Consider the following 25,259-nt stretch of genomic DNA (forward strand, 5'->3'; position numbering starts at 1 on the left):
GGCACTCCTGCCCTGCCCCTCTGCCAAACTCTGCCTTCTGTCTTTCTGCATTAATTGACCGCCCCCTCCAATTTGGATCCCACCATCTTAGATCTGAGATTGCACAGCAAGCTGGGCCTTGTCTGTTGGCCTCTGGGATGTTCCTGCTCAAGGCTTGGCGCCAGGAAGGACGCCTCTCCCAAACCCCATTTCCTCAACGGTTCACCTTTTTGCTTTGAAATAATAAATATATCCAGAGCTTATAGGCAGAGAAAACAGTACTAGAAACAAATCAACAAACTGTAAGATTTATTCATTGCTTTTGGAAATATGGGCACATGTATGAAAAACAGCAATTGGGCTGCACAGAAGCTATTGGGAAAGTTTTGCAGAAGAAGAAGGGATATTTTCCTCTACACAGATAGATACAACTCTGCTTTATGTGGATGAGAAAGGTGTTTGGGGTCTATTTCAACTATGCTTCCCCAGCAAGCTGGATGAATCCTCTTTGTGATTAATGAAACACCTGAGGGGTGTATTCCTGCAGTGCAATGCACGGAACTGAGTAAGGCTCTCTCCAAAAACTGGAGAGGGAGGTGAATGGTTTTGGGTAAGTGGGGTGGAGATATGAATTAGTATGCCTGACACTCTGTTGGCAGGGGGTCTCCTTGAGCCATGCAGATACAAGGCAAGGAAAATCAGGAAGCCCCCACAAAAACTATCCTGACTCAACCATGGAGTTTGGGGGAGGATCTGTAACCAAACCACAAGCCCCTCTGTCAGAGATGATTTAGGTGAGATTCCTGCAATGCAGGGGGTTGGACTAGATGGCCCTTAGGGTCCCTTCCAACTCTACAATTCTATTATTCTATAAAATGCACAATTACTAGACAGCCAGAATTAAAGGCACCAGGGACCTGCATAGAGGGAGCTGTAAATGTTGAACCATGGCAAAACATTTAATGTGAGTAAACCATATACTTTCCCTATTTACTTAAACAGTCAGAGCAATTTCTTTGCTAAGAGGGAAACATAAAAGGGAGAAAAGTAATGTAAGTCTGCCTAAGCATCTTTGGCTATCGCAATTCTTCTTAAAAGTTAAACATATTATCCGAAAAGCTTCTGAGGATAATCTGCACACGGAGGAAGCAACTCCTTCCAGCTGATTCATAGCAGAAGAGACTCTTGGCAAAGGAGCTGAGCTGAGAGGGTTTAAGGAAGAGGCTGTCAGGAAAGGAATCCCCCATTATCTGAAAAGAAAGGAGAAGGGAGCTGGTGAGCTGGGAGTATTGAGGCTGAGCACCTTCTGGGCAGGATGAGGCCCAGCCCACCCCTTTGCTGTGTATTTTGGCTTCCCTTGCATTCCCTGGCAGACGTAGATGTCTCCCTGCTCAGGGACGAAGGGCAGATAGGAGAACTTGCGGAAAGTGTTGTCCACGCTGGGGTAGGCATTTGTCTCTGAGCCCCTGAAGGGAACCGGGTTCGACTCACATGAAGCCCCTGCGATCGTTCATCCTCATGGCCTTGAAGAAAAGGATGGTGCCAGCGATGATGCCCAGGATGCCAAAGGCCAAGCCCAGGGCACACAGCACGTTCTCCATCGTCTCCGGGATGGGAGAGGGCGCCTTGGAAACTGGGATGGAGAGAGAGAGGACAGGGCTAAGGGGGGACTCTGTTTCTCTGTGTGTGTTCAGTGGAAGAAAGAACCCAGGAGTCCTGGCACACACGCCCCACAGATCTTAATATACAATTTTAAGTTAAACTGAGAGAAACTGCCTCAAGAGGAATAAATTATTCAAAACTGCAAAAGTTCTTCACTTGCATAAATTACTCTGATAACCAGAACTTCCTTCTTATGAGCCATGAATCTGGGTTTCTGAGTTCAATTCCCAGAGAAAAGCCCCAATCCTGCCCGGTGCTTACCCCAGATCTTCTCCATCTTTCCCTCTGGGATGCCCCAGTGCTCCACCTGGCAGACGTAGATGTCCCCCTGCTCAGGGATGAAGGTGTGGTAGAAGAACTTGCGGAAAGTGTTGTCCACGCTGGGGTAGAAGTCTGTCTCCTCCACGCCCTCGGAGACCACCTCGTTGTTCTTCAGCCAGGTGACGTTCAGCACTGGGGGGGAGAACCTGTCCACAAAGCAGATGAGGACGTTGGGGTCCCCCAGTTCCACGGCATTTTCTGGGTACACCTTGGCCGAAGGAGCAACTGAGGAAGGAGATGGAGAAAGAAATGGGATTAAAACCCATTTGAAGCAGTCTAGAAATGGAAAGCATAGCAATCAGGTGCTGTGGGTATTTTTGCACCGGGTGTTCAGGTTTGGGAATGCCTCTGAGCTTGTACAGAGTGCAGTGCTGCCCCTCCCATCAGGCTTCCCTTCCCTTTTAGCCTGTCTCAGTCAGCCAAGGACTGGCTCCCCGGAGCAGAGTTCCCTCTGGGGAGGCAGAAAGGGGTCCTGAAGGGTCTTCCGCTTCAGAAGCCAAGAGACCACCCCCTGCCTGCCCCCCAGCTCTCTCCCCTGCCCCCCTCGCGTGTCCTACCGTTCAGGGCACGGGTGCGGTTGCTTCGCTTCATGAGCACCTCCATGTTGTTCTTCATGACGGCGATGTTGGCCAGGGCGCCCTGCACCTCGAAGCTGGTGAAGCGCTGGAAGTCCGGCAGCCTCCAGACGTTCTGCTTCTTCTCCCAGTCCACATGCAGGATCTCCTCGTGGTCAAACTCCAGCAGGAACTCCCCGGACTTCTTCTCCGAAGGGAAGCTCTCCTGGAAGAAGTCCAGCTCCACCAGGGTGTCCTCCACTGCAGGGGTGGAAGGAGAGAGGGAGGCTTTAGGACCCCGCAGCAGGATGAGCGAGAACCTGCCGCATTGCTAGGAATGGGGCCACCACCAGGAAGGCTCTCTAAGAAGACAGGGGGGGCGTAATCTCCTCCCAAATACACACACATGTCATTTTTAGTATCCCCTAATTCCTGAGCCATAACAGCCCCAAATGTTGATCCTGGGGGGCATTTGTGTTTGGGGTGACTCTGGCAGATCGAAAGTTGGAGGAATCCTTCGAGAGACCAATCCATGACTCCTCACATTGTTGTTGTTAATATAGGAAGGAAGTAACTCTTCCCTCAGCTCCTTGCCTCAAAGTGAAACCAAGAATACAAAGATTTCCTCCGTGTTTATAAGAGTTCTGCTCAGAGATGTTTTATAGGGTCCACCAAAGTTTCTGGTGGACTGGATATCTGTCGGAATTTCTGCCTGGGTCAGAGGAATGTGCCACAGCGTAGGCACCGGCAGATATTCCTGTCGACCTCCCCGCGTCTCCACTCTGCTGATAAGCAGGCGAGGTCCCGGCGATTCATCTCAGATATGTGAGAGGAACACACCGATCTTCCTCTCTCCCCTTTGGTGTCCCCCAGAGAGGGGAAAGAAGCAGACAGAAAACTATTTACATCTTTTATTTCTGTCTCTCATATCAGTACAGAGAAACACGTCTGCACTCGACAACAGCAAGAAGAAACTCCTCCCATGTACTTCCAGTACAGGTCATATGACACACACACTGAGCTAACATCCGGTGCTCAGTACGGATTGGACTGCCCCTTTGTTTCTATGGCAACAGTCACAAACATCCTATCTGGCTTTCCAGCCACAAGCAGCTGACTGAGCTGCTGGAGCCTTTGCTTGCTGCAGCATTGGTGCTTTATGGTAACATACTCCCCCTAAAGTATCAATGCGTGCTGCGAGCAAAGCGTCATCCAGAGAAGAAAACAAACAGTTGTTATACTTATAACATTCCCCTGTTGTTTCAGTTCCACCCTTGGAACTACCCGCCACTGGTTTTACCAATGTACCTCTCTGGTTGTGTGATTTCACATTTCCTTGGTTAACAACTCTCTGTTGTGCCTTTGTCTCTGACTCAGACACAGCTTCAATCTGTCCTTGATCGTTCACAACAGCAACATATGCAAGGTTAGCAAACTCCTTTGAATACCTCTTGGGTTGTACACCCTTCGTTGCTCTCTCAGACCTTCGTAAGAGCTGCTGCTCTTCTCTGCTTTCTGGTTCAGCCTCTGAACTCTCTGGAGAACCAGTAGTTAGCTTAATCAGTGGTTCATCCTCCTTTTCTGAGGGTCTAGTCATTATTTGAGATTTCCTCTCAATGACTGTGACAACTGAGCTGTCTGAGCTATCAGTGTCATCATCATCAGTACCACTGAACTCAATAAGATCAAACTCATCATCATCATCATCAGAATCCTCTGTGGAAAAAGTGTTAACAATCACTCTCTCCTGTTCAGGAGCACTCTCTAGAAACTTTGTGAGAATCACCTGACCAGATTCAGACAAAATTACTCTGTAGAGACCTTTTTCATAACCCACAAAGATGCCTCTGGCATTCTTTACCCCACTTGGAGCTTCTGTTCTCACGTGAGACCCGAAAACCTTGAAATAGGCAACAGAAGGTTTTCTATTAAACAGCTTCTCAAAAGGAGAACAACCCAACTCTGTTGAGACTTTTCTCAACCACACATGAAGATAGGACGCTAGCGATTCGGCCCAATAATCATGTGGCAAATGTGAACTCAGCAATTGCGCATGCATCCCCTTTTGCAATTCTTTGTTCACCCTAACACAGACACATTTCTTCCATGCTTCTTCGGAAGTAGCAAGTTTGTGTCTTATCCCTTTTCCATCCAGGAACCTCTGGAAATCCTGTAAAAGAAAAACTGGCTTGTCATCTGTGAAAAGACAATCAATGTTAGCATCATGCACACTTTTAACCTTGTCACAAAACTCCTGAAACTTTTCTAAAGTTTCCTGCGGTTTCTTCATCAAGTAAACCCAAGAATAATTAGTGTAACAATCCACACACACAAGGTAATATTTTGCACCGCCTCTAGATGGTTCTAGGGGACCAATCACATCAGCATACACCCGCTGAAAAGCTCTGTCGACCTTCTTGGACACCTTCCTGGTGCTCATACTGGTCACACCTGCAAGAGAAATTTCGTTAGAATCAGAAGTATTACATTTCATGTAATCACTTTGATCAAAAGTCAACAAATACAGTCCATCTTTCTCTTTGGCAGTTAGAAACAGTTCTCCATCTTTGTAGATCTTGCATCTTTTAGCATCATAGTACAGTTTTAGTCCTTTCTTTGCAATCTGCGAAGCACTCAGCAGACTAAATTTCAGTTCTGGAACCAGGTAAACATCGCTTATAGTCAAGTTCAGACTCTCAAGATACACAGTTCCAATTCCGGTCGCTTCCAGTTCTTGACCGTTGGCTTGTTTCACAGTGAAGCTTTGCTTCTTCAACGTCGAAAACAGTTCTCTGTGTGGGCAGAGATGCTTCGTGGCGCCGGTATCGATTATGAATGCGTTCCCAACATCTGGCGTGGTTCCTTTCGCCATCATCGCCTTTGCAGGTTTCACCTGGCTGTTGGTACGGCTTTTGCTTGACGCCTCAGGCTTCGTAGAGCTGTTGTTGGCTCCTTTTGACTGTCGCGGCTTCTTACAGTTTCGCTGTAGATGCCCAGTCTGTCCACAATTGTGGCATCGGACGGCACTCAATGCTACGGCATGCTCTCCAGTAGCACCACCAGTGGGAAGAACTGAACTCTGTTCTTGCCTCCCTCTGTCTTTCACTTCCAGTGCAGCAAGTCTGTCGTGTTCGTTCAGGACCACAGCACACACTCTTTCCGCGGTTAGCTGAGCCGCCGGTAGGGAACCAAGCTGACTGGCAACAACCTTATAGGTCCGGTTCAGGCTGTTTATCATCATGAAGCAAAACACTTCCTCCTGTAGACGGAAATTGCGTTCCACCATCTGTTGACGCAGGAACTTCATTTCTGTCAGGTGCGCTTGAACATCTCCATCAGGCGCTAATCTCAGATTGGTCAACTTCTCAAAATACAGCAACGCTGAAGAACCAGCATCTCTCTGATGCGTTGTACGCAGCGCGTTCCAAATCTCTTGCGCAAATTCCAAATGCTGTATATGCACAAGCTGCGCATCTGAGACACACAGAATTATAGCAGTCCTAGCCTTCACATTCTGTGACTCCCAAGCACGCGTTGGTGCTGCTGGGATGGGATTCTCAATCACCCCAAACAGTCTCTGATTCTGCAGCAGGGCCTTCATCTTTACAGACCAAGATGAATAATTGTCATTGGTCAGGAGGGGTGGAGAAGGCAAGCCTCCCCCCTTCTTGGCATCCATTTTGAGTCCTTGCATTGACTCTAAAAGACAAGCCTCTAAAATCCAATAGCTGGCTTGTTTACACTCTTGACACCTGGCAACTCTGACACTGGCTGCGTTGGAAAGTCCCTTCCAGCAGTTCGTGAGGACCTAGTCATAACAAAACTTTGTTTACGCCTCTCTGAGGCATAGTCTGACTGTCCAGCCCTCTCGAGTAGCTTTCCATTTCTCCTCTCTGAGGCACAGCCTTCTGAAGGACGTTGCTTAGCAACAGCGCATTCCTTTCCTCGGACAGGAAACCACAAAAATGCCTGGTATGCAGGCCTCTTCTAAGTCGGAGCTGCTTTTCCCACACTCGCTCTCCGTGAAGCAGAGAATGAATCAATCTGCATTCACTCTTCTAAGCCCTTAAAAGTCTCATACCTTGAGCATCGGCTTGGCTGTCAGCCTTCTTCTTGTCAGCTTCTGGCTGCAGAGAATCAGCCTCTTACTTCAGGCTTCCATGGAGCAGAGGAGGACAATTCACCAGCCTCTCATGCAGATGTCCGATGGATCGAAGAAAACAGCAACCATCCGAAGGCTGCCACTGTCGGAATTTCTGCCTGGGTCAGAGGAATGTGCCACAGCGTAGGCACCGGCAGATATTCCTGTCGACCTCCCCGCGTCTCCACTCTGCTGATAAGCAGGCGAGGTCCCGGCGATTCATCTCAGATGTGTGAGAGGAACACACCGTTCACCCTCTCTCCCCTTTGGTGTCCCCCAGAGAGGGGAAAGAAGCAGACAGAAAACTATTTACATCTTTTATTTCTGTCTCTCATATCAGTACAGAGAAACACGTCTGCACTCGACAACAGCAAGAAGAAACTCCTCCCATGTACTTCCAGTACAGGTCATATGACACACACACTGAGCTAACATCCGGTGCTCAGTACGGATTGGACTGCCCCTTTGTTTCTATGGCAACAGTCACAAACATCCTATCTGGCTTTCCAGCCACAAGCAGCTGACTGAGCTGCTGGAGCCTTTGCTTGCTGCAGCATTGGTGCTTTATGGTAACAGGAAGGAAGTAACTCTTCCCTCAGCTCCTTGCCTCAAAGTGAAACCAAGAATACAAAGATTTCCTCCGTGTTTATAAGAGTTCTGCTCAGAGATGTTTTATAGGGTCCACCAAAGTTTCTGGCCCCTTTTGTGTTGCTGGGGAGGAGAGAGACCACTCTCTCTTGGGGGAGGGGCATTAGGGATGTGGGGGGCTGATGCCTTTTGGGGGCGACCACTGGGGGCTTCTGAACCAGGCAGGTCTCTGTGACAGCCTAGTCTATAAAGGAGAAAGAACAATTCTTCTTTTATCTCCCTTTCCCTCCTCCCAACAGGAAAGGCTAGAGGCACAAATCCCGAACTTTGAAGAAAGGCAATGTGTGCGGTGGGGGGGGGGTGCTGTTTGCACCCAGTCCTCCCCCCTCTTTAAAAAAAAAACCCTGGACCAGCTTAGCTGAGGGTTCAGATCCTCCCTCCGCTCCCTCGTGTTTTGGGGACGTCCAATTCCCTTCCTCCCCCCATCCCTCCGTATTCCCGGGTGTAGTTTCTGCCCCTGTCAGGGGGAGGGGGCTTTTCCTCCCTGTAGCCGAAGAGACCCCTCCTCCTTTGCCCACAGCTATCGCCAAGGGGCGCAATCCTGCTCCCCCATTCCCCCCACCCGGCTTTTCTGCAGGGACCCCCATCCCCCCTCCTGGGACCCCTCCCCAGGCATCTCCCCCTCCCTCTGCGCCCCCGACCTTTCAGGGCTCCGGCCCCCCTTGGCGGGGCGAGGAGGAGGGTCGCCCAGAGGCAGCAAAGGGCTCTTCCTCCTCCTCCTCCTCTTCCTCCTCTTCCTCCTCTGGGCTCCATCTCTGCCGCTCTTCCTGGGCCGAGGCGGGCGAGGGGCGACTCCAGCCCAAGTGTCCCTTGCCCCTTCCTCCTGGATGCTCGCCCTCCAAGTGGCTGTGGGGCGGGGGCGGCCAGGGGGCGGCTTTGGCGGAGCAGGAAAGTCCCTGCCAGCTCGGCCAATGAGAAAGCGCCCTGGCGATGACCAGCCTGTCTCCAGGTAGACCCTCCCCAGGCAGGAGACTCAGCCGGAGACGGAGCGAAAAGAGCAGCATTTGGGGTGGGGGGGGGGGCTGGATCTCCCCAAGAGGGGAGGGGTCTCCTCCGGGGAAGGGGCGGGGGGCTCCTCTCTGTCTCCCCCCCCCCGTGTGTTTCTTCATGGGGCTCCTCAGACTCCAGCGCCAGGGATGTTTCTTGCACAGGGGAGCTGGGGGCTGGAGGGGGCTTTTATTGGGGGGAGGGGTCTCCTTATTGGGGGGCTGCCAGGTCTCCTCGGGATGCAGGCTGGGGGACGAAGAGGGGGAGCCCCCTCCCTCAGCAGACAGTTATTCCCCCCTTGAAACTTCCGTCCTCTTTCTGGATACATGAAGGAACGAAGCGGCTTAAAACGCAGCAGAAGAAAAGCGCATCTCGCTTGAGACTGAAATTTCCCCTTTTTGCTGCCAGAGTAAAGTTTTGGATGGAACTGACAGATTCTTGTTAAGCTTTATATCCCACCAAAGGTTTTCTGGGGAAGATCTTGATTCACACGCGACGCAACAACAATGGAGACATCAGAAGCAGCTGAGAAGGCAAAGAGGAACTTGCAGGTCGAGCGAGAGCAGAGAGAGCCCTTGAGAATGCTCTTTCCAGGAGTTCCCTGCCTGGCGACCGATGACGCTGCCTGGGCTCGGAGGCGGATTGGACGCTCGCGGGGCGGGGAGGCGGAGTGGGCGGGGCTTGGGCAGAAGTTTCCCCCGGGGCTGAGCGGAGAAAGTCCCATTTGGGAGTCTTCGGGGGGCGAAGAAGAGAGAAGGATGGGGGGCTCCGGCGCTGCGCCTTTGGCCTTTGGGGGGCTCCTGCTGGGGTTGGGGGCGCTGGTGGTCTCCGCTTCGGAGGGGCTGGGCGTGGAGGCGCCTCCAGGTGAGCAAAGAGTCTGCCATCGGGGGAGAAGGAAGAGGAAACTCCGCTTAGCGGGACCCCCATCGGTGGGGCTCCTTTGACGATCCCTCCTAGATGGTCTTAGCAGTCAGTCCGTAAGTGACTGTGGAGCCAATTCTGGATCCTCACGTCCTTCCACAGTGGGGACATTGGTTTCCGGGCGGGAATTTGTGGATTTGCCAGGCGTGTCTTCCTCTTCGCACGTTTCTCCCTTGTGTCCTGAGTTCGAGTGTCTTCAAAGCCCATGACACCTTTGGTCAAGGCTGTTCTCCAATTGGAGCGCTCGCAGACCAGTGTTTCCCAATTGTCAGTGTTTATAGTACATTTTATTAGATTTGCCTTGAGAATCTTTAAACCTCTTTTGTTGACTTCCAACATTACACTTTTCGTTTTTAAGTTAGGACTGGAGTAGTTAATCAGGCATCCGAAGAACATGGTTCAGTTCAGCGAAGTTGGTGTTGAAGAATCCTTGCTTCCCCACGGGGGATCTTTGCTTCTTCCAGGACACGGGGGGGCAAAGGGGCAGGAGGGAAGGGGAAATACTCCCCCCACTGGAAAAGAGCAGCTCAGGCTTCTGGGATTGGGAAGGAGAAAGCATTCATTTATTGCAATTAATTATATCCCACCTTTCAGGATTAAAATCCTACCCCAGCAGCTTACAAGTAACATTCAATTGAATTGTAATAAAACCACAGTATTCACACATTAAATAGTCTTCCTGCAGGACAGCTGATGGCAGGCAGCCCTAGGGGACTTGGGGGGGGGCGTGGAGGGGGGAACACAGCTGAATTTGGCCCTGAGCGCTTCTTCACCTGCCTCTCAAAATCATCCTCATCATTATTAGTCCATTTACCTCCCATCATTTCCAGATCTCGTAACCAATTACAGCATTAACTCTATGAAGGACTCCACATAACGCATAAATAAATGTACATTTCTTCTGCTCCTAACACAGGTATGGGCATAGCCAGGATTTTTGGTGGCTGTGCAGGACTTGTTGGGGGGGGGGACACCTGAGTTTGCTATGTACTTTTATTGATGTTTATTGATTGGGGGAGCAGCTGCTCCTCCCTGCCTTCGCCCGTGATGCCGGCAGCAAAACTGGGGCCAATGGCTCCCTGCTCTGACAGGTTCCCTCTCGCAGCCCCCCCCTGGTGTCTTCTAGGTGCTGAAATGGGCTCCTGCGTAGACAGGCGTCGCTTCCTGCTCTGTGGCAGGGAAAGCGAAAGTGAAACTGGGTCTCTCGGAGGAGGGCGGGTCTCGTGGGAGAGAGGGGTCAGTGAACCCCCTTCAGAGCAGTGAAGCGTCTCCCCCCCTCCTCGGCATCTCGCCCCTTTCCTGGTCTCTCTCCCACCCCCAACATTTCCTCTTCCAGCCGGAGGGCAATCAAAGGGGGAGGGAGGTTTACGTTTTTGTTTTAAAGAAACTGGAGATAAGCAGGGGCGTAGCTGCCCCCCAAATAAATTAATTAAACAAAGCAGATAGCTCGGTTCTGTCCCCCCCCCAACATAAATCCTGGCTATGCCCATGGGGTCCCGGGCCTTGGAGGTGATTCCCCCCCCCCACACCCCAACGGCCTTTTGCTATCGCTCTCTCCCTTTCCTTTGGGAGGAGGTGAAGGGGGGGAGTCTCTCTGCTCAGCCCCCCCCCCGCCATGAGATCACGTGACACGAGAGAATGGGAGAGAGACAGACCGTGGGAGCTGCGCCCTTTAAGGCAACCGGGAACCGGAAGTCTCCCTAATACCTTGGTTTTTTGTTTATTCAACTTAAATCCCGCCACCCGACCAAATTCTTGAATCAATTCTAGAACTCTTTTTGTACTAGATTCTGGCTCCTGTAGTGTTAAAACCAGGTCATCTGCAAATGCTTTCAGTTTATATTGTTTCGTTCCGACCTGTATCCCTTGTACCTGCCGATCCTTCCTAATCATATTCAGCAACACCTCCAGGACCGAGATAAATAATAGAGGGGATAGGGGGCACCCCTGTCGTGTTCCTTTTTCAATATAGAACTCTTCTGTCACCACATTGTTCACTATCAACTTAGCCTTTTGTTGTGAATAAATTGCTTCTATTCCATTCTCAAACCCCCGTCCCACTCCCATCCCTTCCAGATTTCTCTTCATAAACTTCCAAGAAATATTGTCAAAGGCCTTCTCTGCATCTATAAAAATTAGCACAGCTTTGGTGTTAATATTTGTTTGCAGCAATTCCAAAATGTCAATAATGTTCCTGGTGTTGTCAAACAAATGCCTGCCTGGAAGAAAGCCTGCTTGGTCCTTATGAATTACTTCGTTTAGTACTTTTTTAAATCTATTTGCCAAAATGTCTGCAAATATTTTATAATCCACATTCAGGAGTGAGATGGGACGGTAGTTCTTAAGTTGAGTCTTTTCAGTTTCCACTTTAGGTATCAATGTGATGAATGCTTCTTTCCACGTTTCTGGTGCCCTCCCTCCCCCCATAATCTGATTACAAACCTCCATTAATGGTTGTATCAAGTAGTCTTTTAATGTCCTGTAGTACTTGGAGGTAAGTCCATCAGGGCCTGGAGATTTGCCTAGCTGCATATTCTGAATGGCATCCTCAATTTCCTGTTGTGTTATTTCACAGTTCAAGATTGATCTCTTTTCTTGAGATAGTTCTGGTAGGCCATTATCTTTTAAAAATTGTTCTATTTCGATCACTTCCTCAGAGCCTTGGGTATACAGTTTTTTAAAATATTTCTGGAAACACTTTCTAATTTCTCCCAGTTTCTGAATGTTTTTCCCTTCAACTTCTAAGTTGGTAACATAGTTTAATTTTTGTCTCTTTTTCAACTGCCAAGCTAGCAGTTTCCCACATTTGTTCGCAGATTCGAAAGATCTTTGTTTCATTTGTTTAATTTTCCATTCCACTTCTTGGTTTATCAATTTCATATATTGTGACTGGTGGAATTTAATTTCTCTTAAAGTCTCTTTGGATTTTGGATTCAATCTTAGTTTTTTCTCTCCATCTCTTATCTTCTCTAATATCTTATCCTTTTTTCCGTTCCAAAGTTTTTTCTTGATCGTATTCTGTTGTATCAGAAACCCTCTCATAACAGCTTTACTTGCGTCCCAGATTATTCTTTTTTCCACCGAAGTACTCAAGTTTATTTCAAAGTAGTCCTTTAGAGCTTTTTGGGCCTTCCTTACAATCTCTTGATCTCTTAACAGGGTGTCATTCATTTTCCATCTGAAGGAATCGGCTGGAGTAAGTCTCACTTCCATTTTCAAAGCATTATGGTCGGAACAGGTCTTTGGGCAGATTTCCACTCTTGTAGTCTTAGGTGCCAGCCCTCTAGTTGTCCAAATTTGGTCGATTCTTGTCCATGACAGGTGGGCCTCAGAAAAGAAAGTTCCTTCTTTACCTAAGGGGTTTCTTGTCCTCCAGATGTCGATCAAATCCATATTGTCAGTTAGTTCAAAAAAAGTTTTTGGTAGTCTGCCATCTTTAGTTAGATTCTGGTTCTGTGACTTATCCATATAGGTAGAGACCACCCCATTCATGTCTCCCATCATAATGATGTTGGAATAATCCAGATAGTCCAGTAGTGTCTCATGCAGCTTCTTGTAGAATTCTGATTTCCCCTCGTTTGGTGCGTAGATTCCTAATATCAGAATTTTTTCTCCTTGAGTTTGTGTTTCAATTGCCAGAATTCTTCCTTGCTCATCTTTAAACAAAAATTTCGGTGCTAGGTTCTCCTTTGCGTAAATCACCACACCTCTCTTTTTAACTCTATCTGATGAAATAAATTCTTGGCCTAGTCTTTTGTTAATTAATACTTTCCTATGGAGCCTAGTCACATGGGTTTCTTGCAAGCAAATTATATCCAAATGTTCTTTTTTCAAAATATGAAAAATCCTTTTGCGTTTTTCCGGGGAATTTGCGCCATTAATGTTCCAACTATATAGCTGCAGAGACATCCTGTATCAATCTGTTGTTGCTTTTTATGGGGTGTCTTCTTTCTTGTCCAAGTCCGAGGGTGCTGGTTCTTTCCCAAGTTGTGGTAGAGGCCAAGGAACTGCTGTTCCCTTCTGCAGGTCCTCTCCGTGGTCGTGTAGGAACTTCTGGCTGTCCTCTCTCGTTTTAATTTTAACCTTCTTTCCTTTGTAGTTAAATGATAGACCTTGTGGAAACTCCCACCTGTAAGGTATCCCGTTGCTTCTCAAAAGTCCAGCTAGGTCAGTGTAGTTAGCTCTGAGATCCAATAATTGTTTAGGGATATCCTTGTAGATTTCTGCTCTCTTGTCCTGGATCTCAAGTAATTTGTTAAAATGGAGGTCTAGTATTTTGTCTCTCTCCTGTTTGGTCCTTAGAATAATCAAACAATCTCTGGGCCTGTCCTTCCTGGCAACTCTTCCCAATCTGAACGCGGTTGTTATTTTAAAATCTTTGTCTTCGTTTATACCCCAGAATTTGGAAAATTCTGTTGTCAGGTAGCCGATCAGATCCTCTTTCTCAAGCTCTGGGATAGAGCGTAATCTTAAATTATTTTCTCGATTCCTCAATTCCACCATAGACAGATAGGCCTGCTGGTCACTGATGTGCTTGTGTAGTGGCCTTACCTCTCCTTTCAATTCGTCCACTTTCTGAATTGCTTGGTCAGCTTTCTCATTTGCAGCCTCGGCCAGTTTCCGGTTCTCAGAAGTGGCGTCTTTTAAGTTCCCAATTGTTTGTGAGTGCTGAGCCACTTGTTCAGATAGTTTAGTAATTGAGGATGTGGCTAAATCAATTTTTGCTGTTTGGTCGTCAACCTTCTTATTTAAAATTGCAAATTGCTGTAACATTTCATTTAGAAGGGTGCCAGATCCCCCTGCTGCCATATCCTCAGTTGTTGGCTGTTCAGCTTCCCTGGATGGAGCTGTTGTTGAAGGTACAGCTCCCTGTAGAACAGCAGGGACTGAAGATCTGCGAGACTGGGAAGTCAAAGTTGTTTGTACAAGTTGGCCTTTCCCTGCTTTCGTCGCAGCTCTTGTTTTTGGATGGCCGCTCATACCACAGCTGTCTATGAGTCAAGGTCAAGCTGTCAAATATTCCATGGGAAAGACAGTCTCCAAAGTAGATAACAAACCAGTAGAGAGTCAAAACAAAGTTAGTTCCCAGGAGTTTGTAAATCCAAAGCTCCACTAGGTGGAGTGTTGTTACAGTTCAGAAGGAAAAGAAGAAAGTTTTAGTCGCCATTAAAGTTCCAACAGACCAATAGATTAACCATAGTCCTTAAAACTTTTCCACTTGCAGAGCCCTTTCAAAGCTGCCACAAAAGTCTCATCTGAGGGTGCAAGATACAGTTGCTCAATTGTATCATCCAATATAGCCTCTAAGTATCTGTTTCACTTTATAATTTGTATCCGCAAGCAGCCCTTTTCCCCTGCCAGCCCGGGGCTGGGTTTTAAAAATTTTGAAGTCCACCAAAGGAGAAGGTTTCCAAATTGTATTAGCACATTAGCATAAATAAAATACAAAAAACTTGCCTTTCCTTTCAATTGCTAGTTCCACCAAACGCATGCTTCTCAATTTAAAGTCCCTTTCTGTTGCTTCCAGCCTGTCAGTTCCTTTGTCTTTGATCTCTAAGCACTGCCGGGAGACGGACTTCCTTTTTCTCGTCCCCCGCTTTCAGCTGAATTTATAATTTGTAGTTCCAAAATGAAATGTTTCTTACTCACGAGTAAGTAGTTTAGAGTCCAAGATTTAAGGAAGAAAGGTCGGCGCTCATCAGCAGCAGCCGCGCGGCTTCGCTCCCGCAGAAAGAGCGATGTACTCTCAGCACCGCTTCCCCTCCGCGCTTCCGGAGCCCCTTACGGGGTCCCTTCTTCGTTTTGGGGGTCGCTCCAGGTGCCCGCCAAGTCCCACGGCCACGAGCTCACTCTGCTCATGGTTTTTCTTAATGGATCGTCGCTGTGCCGTAGCGAACGATCCTTTCCTGCGGAGCCCCTCTTCAGAGACTGAAGAGGACCGCCATTGCTTGTTTCGCGCCGCCTCCGGGAACCGGAAGTCTCTATTTCCCCCCAATTTTCTTTCTCCCCCCGCAGAGCATTTCCTGTACCAGCATAAGTCCGAGTGCCACTTCTCCAATGGGACGCGGATTCGCATGCTAGATAGGTACTTCTTCGACCGGCAGGAGCTCATGTACTTCGACAGCGACCGAGGGAAGTTCGTGGCCGTGGCTGAACTGGGGGAGCCCGACGCCGAGAGAGCGAACCAGGACAAGGACCTCCTGCGGGGCGCGATGTCCATGGTGGATCGCTTCTGCCGGCACAACTATGGGATCTTCGAGCCCCTCTCCCAGTCCCAGCGCGGTGAGTCAGGAATCGGGGGAGGGGGCGTCTTGGGAAAGGGCCCCCCCGGAAGAACCCAAAACGGGGGTGGGGGTGAGGTGGACACGTGACTTTCTCCCCCCCCCGCCCCTGTCGCTGCTGCCCCCCACTCCCTCCCCTCCCGCTTTTCAGAGAGATAAAGGGGCCTTTCCTGACGCCCCACTCCAGAGGCAGATGCTGGGATGGGGGCAGGAGGAGTTTATGTCTCTGGAAGCATCACAAACCATTTCGTGTACTGCAATGTGGAGGGTGTCTCTCTTAGTTTATTTATTTATTTATTATTAATTAAATTCGCATCTCACCCTATACCTGTAGGTCTCAGGGCAGCTCGCAACATAAAATTGCAGTATTTACAACAACAACAACAACAATTAATAAATAACAACAACAAACAATAACAACAACAATAATAGAAGTAATGATTATTATTATTAGTATTATTATTATTTATACCCCATCCATCTAGCTGGGTTTCCCCAGCCACTCTGGGTGGCTCCCAACAGAATTAAAAGCACAATAGAACATCAAACATTATAAAACTTCCCTAAACTTCCTTTACTGCCTGTGATGTCTCTGGTTCCCCCTCTCCTCTCTCCACCCCCACAACGACCCTGTGAGGGAGGCCAGGCTGGGGGGGGGCTGCCCAGGGACACCCAGGAGACTCAAGGCCCAGGGGGGATTTGAACCCAGGACACAGTCCAACACTACACTACATTAGAGTGGGGGGCTGCAAGGGGGACATAGCAGCCTTTCAGGGGAGCAGAGAAAGCACATTTCAAGCAGAAACATTTTTAAAGTACAATATGATGTTGTTTGGGCGTTAGTTATTAATTATGACACCTTAACATGTCGTTTCCTGCACACCTGACATGGATTCAGGTTGGGCTGCCATATGTCCAGGTTTCTGGGCAATCAGGATGTTTAATTGGGGGGGGGATTAGAAATTAACCCCACAATCTCAAAATCACATACGTTCAGGATTAAATAGTAATTATTAGAAACATGGTCCATTTCCTTCCCACTCATTACTATTTTCAGCTACCAGACTCCCCTCCAGCCCTGCCCCCGTTCTCCAGGGAGACTCAGTTGCACCCCCCTAGAGGCTTCACCCTGGGTAGCCCCCTCCCCCCTGTTAACTATGGCCTCTCCTCCCTCCCTTGAAGCCTCCAGGTCCCTCCCTGCCTAAATCTCTGACCTCCCTCCCACATCTCCCTTGCCTCCCTCCCACAGTCCAGCCCAAGGTGAAGATCACCCCCACAGACAACAACACTCTGCTGATTTGCACCGTCAACCGCTTCTTCCCTGCGGGGATCGAGATCAAGTGGTTCAGGAACGGGAAGGAGGAGCCCAAAGTGTGGACCACGGACCTCATCCGGAACGGGGACTGGACCTTCCATATTGAGGTGATGCTGGAGACAAAGCCAGAACGTGGAGACGTCTACACCTGCCAGGTGGAGCACGCCAGCTTCCAAGGCCCCGTCACGGTGAAATGGGGTAGGACGCCTTCCTACTGGGAGTGGGGGGCATTCCTGGGGGGCTAGATGGGTTGCTCCCCCCTCAGGGGGCTGATCCCAGGCCTGCCTTTCCTCACTCTGGGCTTTTTCTTCCTTCAGAGCCACAGTCGGACTCTGCCAGGAGCAAGATGTGGACGGGGATTGTGGGGATTGTGCTGGGGCTGGTCTTTGGGGCCACTGGACTCGCCCTTTACCTGAAGAACAAGAAAGGTGAGGGTGGGGTGCCAGGGGGAGAGGCAGGGTTGGGTGTGGGGCTGGACTGGGCTCCAGGCTCCCCTCCTCTTCTTAGGCAGAGGGTCTGGAGAGGGTTCTGTGTCTTCTCCTCTCCTAGGAGGTCCCTCTTGGTGTCTCAAATGGAGCCTCAGCTCTTATGGAGATGGTCTGAGCTTTAAATCTGTAGATTAAGACCTAAACCTCCTGTTCAACATATGAGGGAGAAATTCAAAAGCATCTCTGGCTCTGAAGCCTTTGAGCAGAGTAAGGACACAGATGTTTTGCAGCTTCCTGGTCCCAGCACTAGTAATTCATATGAAGGCAGCCCTGTTTAGGGAAGCTTTTAATGTTTGATGCATTACTGTATTTTAATATTTTGTTGGAAGCTGCCCAGAGTGGCTGGGAAGCCCAGCCAGATGGGCGTGGTATAAATAATAAATTATTATTATTATTATTATTATTATTATTATTATTATTATTATTATTATTATTTATTCAAAGGCTCTCTCTCCCTGCTGAGCGAAGGGCCTTTGAGACACTTACTGTCAGGAGGCAGAATTCATCTCCCTTGGGTCTTTTCGTTGTTTGTGTGTCTGAAATAAATCCCTGAATCAACAACTGGGCAATGCAGAGCACCAAAGGAGGCAGCCAAAGGAATATGGGAGAGTGTGTGGGGTGGGGGCATTGGGTAATGGGGAAGAGGTTAGTTGGCAAGATGTTCCCCAGGGTTATTTCTGTATTGGGAAGGAAATCTTTATGTCTAGCAAAGACTCTTCTTTCACCCCTCATACTCCATAGGACAGAATGAGAAGGGGAAAGTTCCTAGCTGTGCCTGGAGTGTGTCATCTTGATCGGGGGAGGGGGCATGTTCCCAGAGAAGCTATTTCAGGAGATATCTGGTGCTGACTGAATCTTCCTATCCTTTTTTCTCTCTCCCAGGGCAAACTGTTCCTCAGCCTGCAGGTAACTTTCCTCTCTGCTCTTCCATCCTCCTCCTGCTCCCCCAACCCCCTTCTCCTGGTTGCTTGGTGAGCCCCCGCCATGGCTTCCTTGTAGAACAGAGGGGAGGGGCTTTCTATGGATAAATCCATCCCCTGAGGCACACACCCCAATATCAGGTCCTGGAAGGGGGTCTCCAGGGGAATGTCCCACCTGGGAGACAGTCAAACAAAGTTCAAGGCCAAGTGGGGAGACCAGGGCTGGTGTTTGGCCCTTGGGGGACAAAGGTCTTTTGCCCAATGCAGGGCATCTATTCCGGGGGGGGGGTCCTCTTTCACCCCAAAGGCTGCATCCCCTCCGTCCGGGGCCACATGCCACTGCTGGGCAGGTGTGGGTGGAGAAAAACGTGCCAATTTCCGTATTGCTGAGTGGACTAGTTTCTGTCCCTCTCTGTTCTTGGTTCAGGCAAGCAAGGAGCATCCTCAGAGTTCAAGGGAGGTGGAATCACTCAAGGAGGGTTCAAAGCAGGGACAGGAGGAGTGTCTGGAGAGAGCCATGAGGGCCAGAAAGAGAGGCCTGGGGGCCAAGTTTGGTCCAGGGCATGTGGTTCTCCATTTCTGATCTAGACAGATCTCCTTGGTCTCTTCTGAAGCTCCTCTTCTCCACTGCCAAAGCCAGCCAAGTCTCCCTCCCTCTGTCTCCTTCCCTCCTCAGAGCCCCCCCTGCCAGGCCCATAACTGGAGGCCATGGGAATTGTAGTTCACAATCTCTGATGGCCGCTCTATGGAGTGTCCCCCCCAATCTTGCCAGGGATTCTTGACCCCTTTCTCCCCGTTCCTCACCCCACAGTGATGGGCTTGTCTCTCTCTTCTCTGCCTGCAGGACTCATCAGTTAGACTTCGCTGCTCCATCAGGATCCGGGGATGTGGAGAAGCTCTGTTCTTCCTGCCAGTTGCCCTCTGTCCATGCTCAGAGGTGGAAACCTTGGAAGGTGGATGGAAGGAGTCACAGATCAAGAACGACAGTGTCCACCCCTCCCCCACCTCTGCTGCTTGCTTGTCATTTGGGGAAAGTTTCTTTTTCTGTTTCCCCTTCCGCTTGTTGATTGCAAGTTATGGCAACCTGATTCCTTCTTTGCACCTCTCTGTTAGAGAATTTGCGCCTTGAATCTCCCAGGAGGAGCCTGAGCTGTCCCTGAAAACAACCATGGATCTGGTCAGTCTGCCAGGACTTGTCCTTCAAGCCCTGATGGGGACCCTGATCCTTGAGATTCCTCATTGCAGGAGGTTGGGCTAGATGACCTTGGGGTCCCCTCCAATTCTACGATTCCATAAAATGCTAAATGCCCAAATATATTTATTGAAAGCTTCTCCCCACATCCCTGTGACATGGAGGATGAGTCCCGTTTTCGGAGAGAGTCCCTGCTCCCCATCCTCACCCTGCTGACTTTATCATGCATAGTCTGTCACCTGGCATCGCCCGGTGGAAAGGCTTGGCAGAGCTATTTGACCGGATTAGGGTCTTGACACCTTGCTTGAGGGATTATGGAGGACAGGGGAGATGTCATGGGGTCCTAGAGAAATTGAGCAAATTGGCACGTTGAGTTTCTATGAATTTTATAGATTTTAGTCCCTTTTGACATTGACAATTGGAAATAAATGGATATATTGTAGTGAAGAAGAAGGTGAAGAAGACATGCCCCCCCTTCCGTATCAATTTATTTATTAAATTTCTATACTTCACCTGTAGATTTCAGGGCGGTTCACAATGTGATGGCAGAGGAGGAAGCAGTGTCATCAAGCTCACCCTAAGACAGGGAGGAAACGCTACAAAATCCACAGAGAGAAGGGATTTCCTCAGAGGGAAAAAGACCCAGGCATCACCAAGCGCAGGCAGGGTTGGTCTGCAGAAGAGAGGGATTGTAGGGGGTTGGACTAGATGACCCCTGAGGTCCCTCCTGCTCTAAAACTCCATGAGTCTTTGAGGAGGAAAAAGGCCTCAGACCCCCCTGCTTGGTCCTTCCAGGAGCAGGCCTCGTCCCAGGTACCAGGGATGAAATTTGGGAGAGGCCCTTTGATGATCTTAGACTCTTGGGACCACGTGCCCTTGGCAGACTCTCCTTCTTCAAACGGTCCCATTTCAAGGCAAATCGGCCCTTTCACATTCACAGGACCTGCGGCTCTTTCTGCTGAGTGGGGCCCTGGTCTCCTGCACCACAGCCTTGCCCTGGCAGCTCCCCTGGCCCCCCTCCCCACACGATACTTGGCTGCAGGTTCTCCTTTGCTTCTGCCTTGAGATCCAGAAGAATGTTTGCTCTCTTGCTGAAAGAGGATCTGCAAAACAGACCTCATTCCCCCTTCTAAAGAAACCGTGACGACTGCAAGGTATAATATTGCACCGCAGGCTGGGCCTTGTCTGTCCGTCCCTGTGATGTCCCTGCACAAGCCTTGGCCCCAGAAGGGACGCCTCTCCCAAACCCCTCTCTGGGGGGCCATGTCCCTCCTGGAGCCTCTTGCCAGGGGGAGGAAGAGATGGACGACTCTTTCGACTGGCATTCATTTCTGGAAGGAGGCATTTCTGCAAGGCACACACAGAATAGGGGCAGAATGGGGAGGGGAGGGAAAAGAGCAGATCCAGACCCCCGAAAGCAGTGACTCCTTCCCTGGGGGGACATGTTCTGTGCCCCTGGTCTTCCACTGGTGGGTCGCAGCCTGATCCCATGTGGGCTGAAACAGGAACCCTGACACCTCCCAGATATAAAGATGGAGAACTGCATGTTTGGGTCGGAAGGGGGTCTTGGGTCTGGAAAGGTTGAAGAGACCTGTCTCTGCCCCACAGCCGACTCATGAAGGAGGTCTGGCCAGTCTGACTGGGCCACATCCTGGCCTTGGCTGACCTGAAACACACCCCACCCTCTCCTGTGGGTTGTGCCCCATAGCCTTGAGGACTTGGAGGGGTCTCTGCCCGTTCTCCCCTCTTCCTCCTCCCTCCTGCCTTGGGAACAGATGACCCACTTTGCTCTCCTGACGCAAGAGGGAGGGGGCTGCTCTCCAAGGAAATCTCCCCCCACCTTGAGCCAAGGAGCCCCTATTCCCCTAGCAGAGGGTGCTATGGGGCTTGCCCAGCCCCACTCCATTCAGCTCAGCCATTCCCAAGGGGGTCCTTCCCTAAAATGGCAATTCCTCTTAAGCCATTGCTGCTGGGCTGGAGGGGGGCTGTGCTGTGGGGGGGGGCTGGAAGCTACTTCTCTGTGAGGAGGTTTTGCTGCGCTCCCTGTTGACCTCCGTCTCCTGGATCGTGGCCAGCTTCCCTCTTTCATTTCCCCGAATGCTGAGCTGAGCTCCAGGCCCCCATGTGGGGGGAAGCGAAACTCCCCCCAGCGCCTTTCTGCAGCGTCTCCTCTGCTGCCAGAAACAAGGGGGCAGAAGGAGGGAGAGGTGGGGGAGGGAGACACGTGCTATGGGCCCAGAAGTCCTGCTTCTGTCACCAGGGAGCAGTCTGCCTGGATCCTGCCCCTCCTGTCCAGGGACCCCCTTGCCCCCCTCCTCTTGGTCTGTTTCTTCCACCAAGAGGTCTCCTTCCCAGCCTCAGGCAGGAGCTGCATGCACACCCAAATTACATTGGCACTGCCTGCAAGGAGAAATCTAGCACAGCAGGGAGGAAGGCTGCAGGCCAAGCCTTTGCCCCAGTTTCCTGCTCGCAGGGAGGTTATTCTGCTTCTCCTTCACATTGGGGAGAGGGCAGTAAAAAGATGAAGCTGCAGCTAGAGTGGAGCAGTCCTTTCTCCCTTTCTCCCATGGGAGCCGTTGTGGAATATAGATCTGAAGTTCACAGCCTCAGTGCCTCTGGGGGTCCACAAAACCCACATTTCTCACACCCAGTTTGCCCCCTGGCAGCCCATCCCTGAACATCTTGTATTCCAAAGAGATTTTGACCCAGAGTTTCCTCCTCCTCCTCTCTCTCTCTCTCTCTCTCTCTCTCTCTCTCCCTCTCTCTCTTCAGCCAAGGTCCTTCTCTGTGGAAGTGACTCCTCCACTCTTAAACTGAGCCTTTGCCCTCAGGTGTTGCTGCTCTTTTGTGCCACCACCAGGAACTGGGCCAATGTGCAAATCCAGTTCTGGGATTGGAAGCTCATGTACAGATAACCTGCAACCGTGGGCGTAGCCATGATTGTGGTTTTTTTTTGGGGGGGGCAGGCCTTTTGTTAGGAGGCGAACTTCAGTTTGCTTTGTATTTTAATTGATTTTATCAATTGGGGGCAGCTGTCCAACCCTCCCCCCCCCCCGGCTGTGCCCATGCTTACACGCTATTTGATTGGTCCTTTTTTGAACCTTTTTTTCCTTCAGAAAAACGAGATGCAGAGAATTCCCACTGGGGGGGGCAGAGTGCTGGGATAAAATTGCCTCCTTCCTCTTTGAAGCAAAATGCAGAGGCTGTCACAAGCTCACAGCTTGCAAACGTTGTTGTTGGAACATGAAGAGTCTGCCATTTGCAGTTTTGCATTTAAGCCCAAGAATAGAAATCAGAATGTTCAATTTCACATTTCACATTTGATGATTATTGACAGTGGGGAGAAGACAGCCTCTTAACTCCCCCCGCCTCCATAATTCTTTGAAGTGGGTCTTAAAGCCAGAGCTGCTCCAACAAACTAATTACTTGTTTAAAAAGTTCCTGTTTCGAGGGAACCCGAATGTCACAATCTCCACTTCTGCCTTGAAGCAAAAAAACAGAGGGTTGGGGGAGGGGTAAAGCAGAGTTGCTATTGCTGCTGCTGGGGGGGGGGGACTTTGGCGTTGTCCTTCTGGGGACTTTCCTTCTGCCCCCAAGTCTTGCCCTGGTGGCACTCCTGCCCTGCCCCTCTGCCAAACTCTGCTGTCAGGGGTTTAGGTGCAGAGGCACGGGCAAGGGAGGAAACAGAGAGCGAAGGGGAGGAGACAGAGGAAAGGATGAGTGATGACGACGACCCGAGATCTCCCAGTCTTTCCAGTGAATCAGAGGATTCACAGAAAGGAGCACCAGTGGCCAGGGCAAGGGGGGAGTCTAGGGAGGCACCCCAGGAAGATAGAGCCAGAGGAGACTCAGGGGGGAGCAGCTGGAAATCGGGACCAGCGTCACCGCCAGGAAGCAGGGAAGAGGAAAGGAGCCAGGGGGGAAGCGCTGGCAGCTCACCACAGGAGGGAGGGCAGGAGTCAGGAGTGGCCACACCTCCATCGGGGAGCGAAGAAACGGTTAAGAGGAAAGTGGAAGGTTGGGCGCGCGCGCCAAGTTCAAATGCAGAGGAAGGCGGCGCAGTGAGCAGCCCCGAAAGGGAACCAGGTCCTAAAGCCCGGCGCAAGGAGGCAGAAGGGTCCGGGTCAGCGTCAGAAGAATCCCGGAAGGAAGAAGCCCCGGGGGGTAGAGGGACCCAGAGGAGGACAGTCAGGAGGAAAAGGTGGAGCAAGGCTAGGATATTAAGTTGGTGCGCACGGGGCGGAGACTCAGACGGAGCCTCGCCGATCTAGCTAGTAGACGTAGAGTTGCAGACAGCAGCGTGAGAATGGAAACTGTAATTCAATAAAGACTTTTACTTAATGACCGCTGGCTAGCGTGATCCTCTGTGAGCTAGGATCTTGAAGCAGCTCTGACAGTAGGCTCCGTCACCACATTGTGGGCATCTGCAGCCTCGAGGAGGGGAGAGAAACAGGCGCCCACTAGCGAGCTCACGAACGGCAGGAGACATGACGGCTGAGCAGCAGATAGAGGACCTCAGAAAAGCAGTGGCACAACTGAACGCCGAGGTTCTCGCATCCAGGAAGAGAGAGGACGAGGCAGCTGCCGCCTGCAGGGATCTCCAGGTCAGGTTAGACGTACTGGCAAAGCAAACACCCCGGCAGGAGGGAATTGGGTTGGCGAGACGGACAGGCGGGCTGCTCTCTCACTTCGATGGGAACCTGCAACAGTATCCCAACTTTAGAGCCGACGTACTGTGCGCACTGCAACTGTTGCATAAAGACTTTAGAGATGAACAGGAGAGAGTGGGGTTCATCATGTCCCATCTGCATGGGGAGGCGAAAGCATGGTTGCGCAATTTATGGAGAGATAACGATCCGGCGCTCCAGAATGCGGATGCCTTTATTAAAGCGATGGATGGGTGTTTCTTATCAAGTATTGACATTGATCTTGCACGGAAGGAGGTGCATGGGCTGAGACAAGGGAGGGCCAGCGTCAGACAGTATCATGCCCGCTTTTTCGCCTTGGTCAGCGCCCTGGAATGGGACAGAGATTCGGCTCCTGTAAGAGACCTCTTTTGGGAGGGACTGCACAACTCGATTAAAGATGAGATAGCGAGGGGGGAGAGACCCCGAACCACCCAGGAGGTCGTTCAGAGGGCACTGGCAGTGGGGGTGAGGCTGGAAGGACGTCCGTGGAGCAAGGACGAAGGACGTGGAGGGCGCGAACCAGCCGGGGGCCCCTCCTTCTTTCCCAGAGAAGCAGCGCGGGCGCAATCCACGCCTCCGCCAGGAGGAGGAGCCGAACCTATGGAGGTTGGAGGTGCAAGGGCTCAGTCAGCAACCAGAGCCCTAGCACCGGCAGCAGTGAAGGCGAAGCCTCCTAGAGGGACCAGGAAGTGTTACGTCTGTGAGCAGCCAGGGCATATGGCGAAAGAGTGTCCCCAGAGGCCCCACAAGCTTACTGCAGCCTCAGCAATGGTGACTGCAGCAACGCAGCAGGGAGGACCACAGCAGGGAAACGACGATGTCTGGCTGGAGGAAGAGGCACTGGGGCCCAGCCAGACGTGTTAGTGACGCAGTCCCCAGAAATTTTACAGCCAGTGAACCCCCTCCCGCCCAAACCAGTAGTGAGGCTCACAGCATCTCTCCAGCTGCCCAATGGAATCACCATGGACGTGCCAATCACCATCGACTCCGGCAGCAACGCGGACTTTATAGGGCAGGAATTTGTCGACAGGCACGCTGTGCAGTTGCTGCCGGCCACACTGCCCCTGCAGGTTGTCACGGTGGATGGCAGGGAGCTGCTAGGGGGGCAAGTGGTGAAGCAGACGCCACCAATGGTGATGCGACTTGGGAATCACAGGGAAGT

General features: G+C 50.7%; 2 protein-coding genes across 3 annotated transcripts in view; one reads left to right on the forward strand and one right to left on the reverse strand.

The window, feature by feature from the left end:
* Nucleotides 1–271: 271 nt before the first annotated feature.
* On the reverse strand, nt 272–8,162 carry LOC308581194 (HLA class II histocompatibility antigen, DR alpha chain-like). Its single transcript, XM_081183721.1, has 5 exons — nt 7,947–8,162; nt 2,520–2,777; nt 1,903–2,187; nt 1,471–1,612; nt 272–1,229 (listed from the first exon to the last, which is right to left on the reverse strand). Exons 1-5 carry the CDS (start codon nt 8,056–8,058, stop codon nt 1,226–1,228), a joined length of 801 nt encoding a protein of 266 aa, XP_081039847.1. The 5' UTR covers nt 8,059–8,162; the 3' UTR covers nt 272–1,225.
* Nucleotides 8,163–8,687: 525 nt separating this feature from the next.
* The window catches only part of LOC308580988 (H-2 class II histocompatibility antigen, E-S beta chain-like), an 83,189-nt gene continuing 66,617 nt past the window's right edge, over nt 8,688–25,259 (forward strand). The window contains exons 1-6 of one of the 2 annotated variants that reach the window (XM_081183378.1): nt 8,692–9,156; nt 15,229–15,495; nt 16,744–17,007; nt 17,127–17,237; nt 18,180–18,203; nt 19,062–19,154. In XM_081183378.1, coding sequence (XP_081039504.1) covers nt 8,799–9,156; nt 15,229–15,495; nt 16,744–17,007; nt 17,127–17,237; nt 18,180–18,203; nt 19,062–19,075 — 1,038 coding nt within the window. In that variant the 5' untranslated portion in view covers nt 8,692–8,798 and the 3' untranslated portion in view covers nt 19,076–19,154. Of the gene's footprint in view, nt 9,157–15,228; nt 15,496–16,743; nt 17,008–17,126; nt 17,238–18,179; nt 18,204–19,061; nt 19,155–25,259 lie in introns of both variants that reach the window. The other variant, XM_081183379.1, reaches the window with a different exon arrangement.

The sequence above is a fragment of the Podarcis bocagei genome (assembly GCF_964188305.1).
Source record: "Podarcis bocagei genome assembly, chromosome: 2".
NCBI lineage: Eukaryota > Metazoa > Chordata > Lepidosauria > Squamata > Lacertidae > Podarcis > Podarcis bocagei.

Bases quoted from the DNA above. Each gene is read 5' to 3' on its own strand.
- LOC308581194 (XM_081183721.1), bottom strand. From the start codon at position 8,058: ATGGAGCCCAGAGGAGGAAGAGGAGGAAGAGGAGGAGGAGGAGGAAGA. The intron at 2,188-2,519 runs GTAGGACACGCG...CTCCTTCCTCAG, and splicing joins CCGCACCCGTGCCCTGAACG to TTGCTCCTTCGGCCAAGGTG. The intron at 1,613-1,902 runs GTAAGCACCGGG...TCTCCATCCCAG, and splicing joins AAAGATGGAGAAGATCTGGG to TTTCCAAGGCGCCCTCTCCC.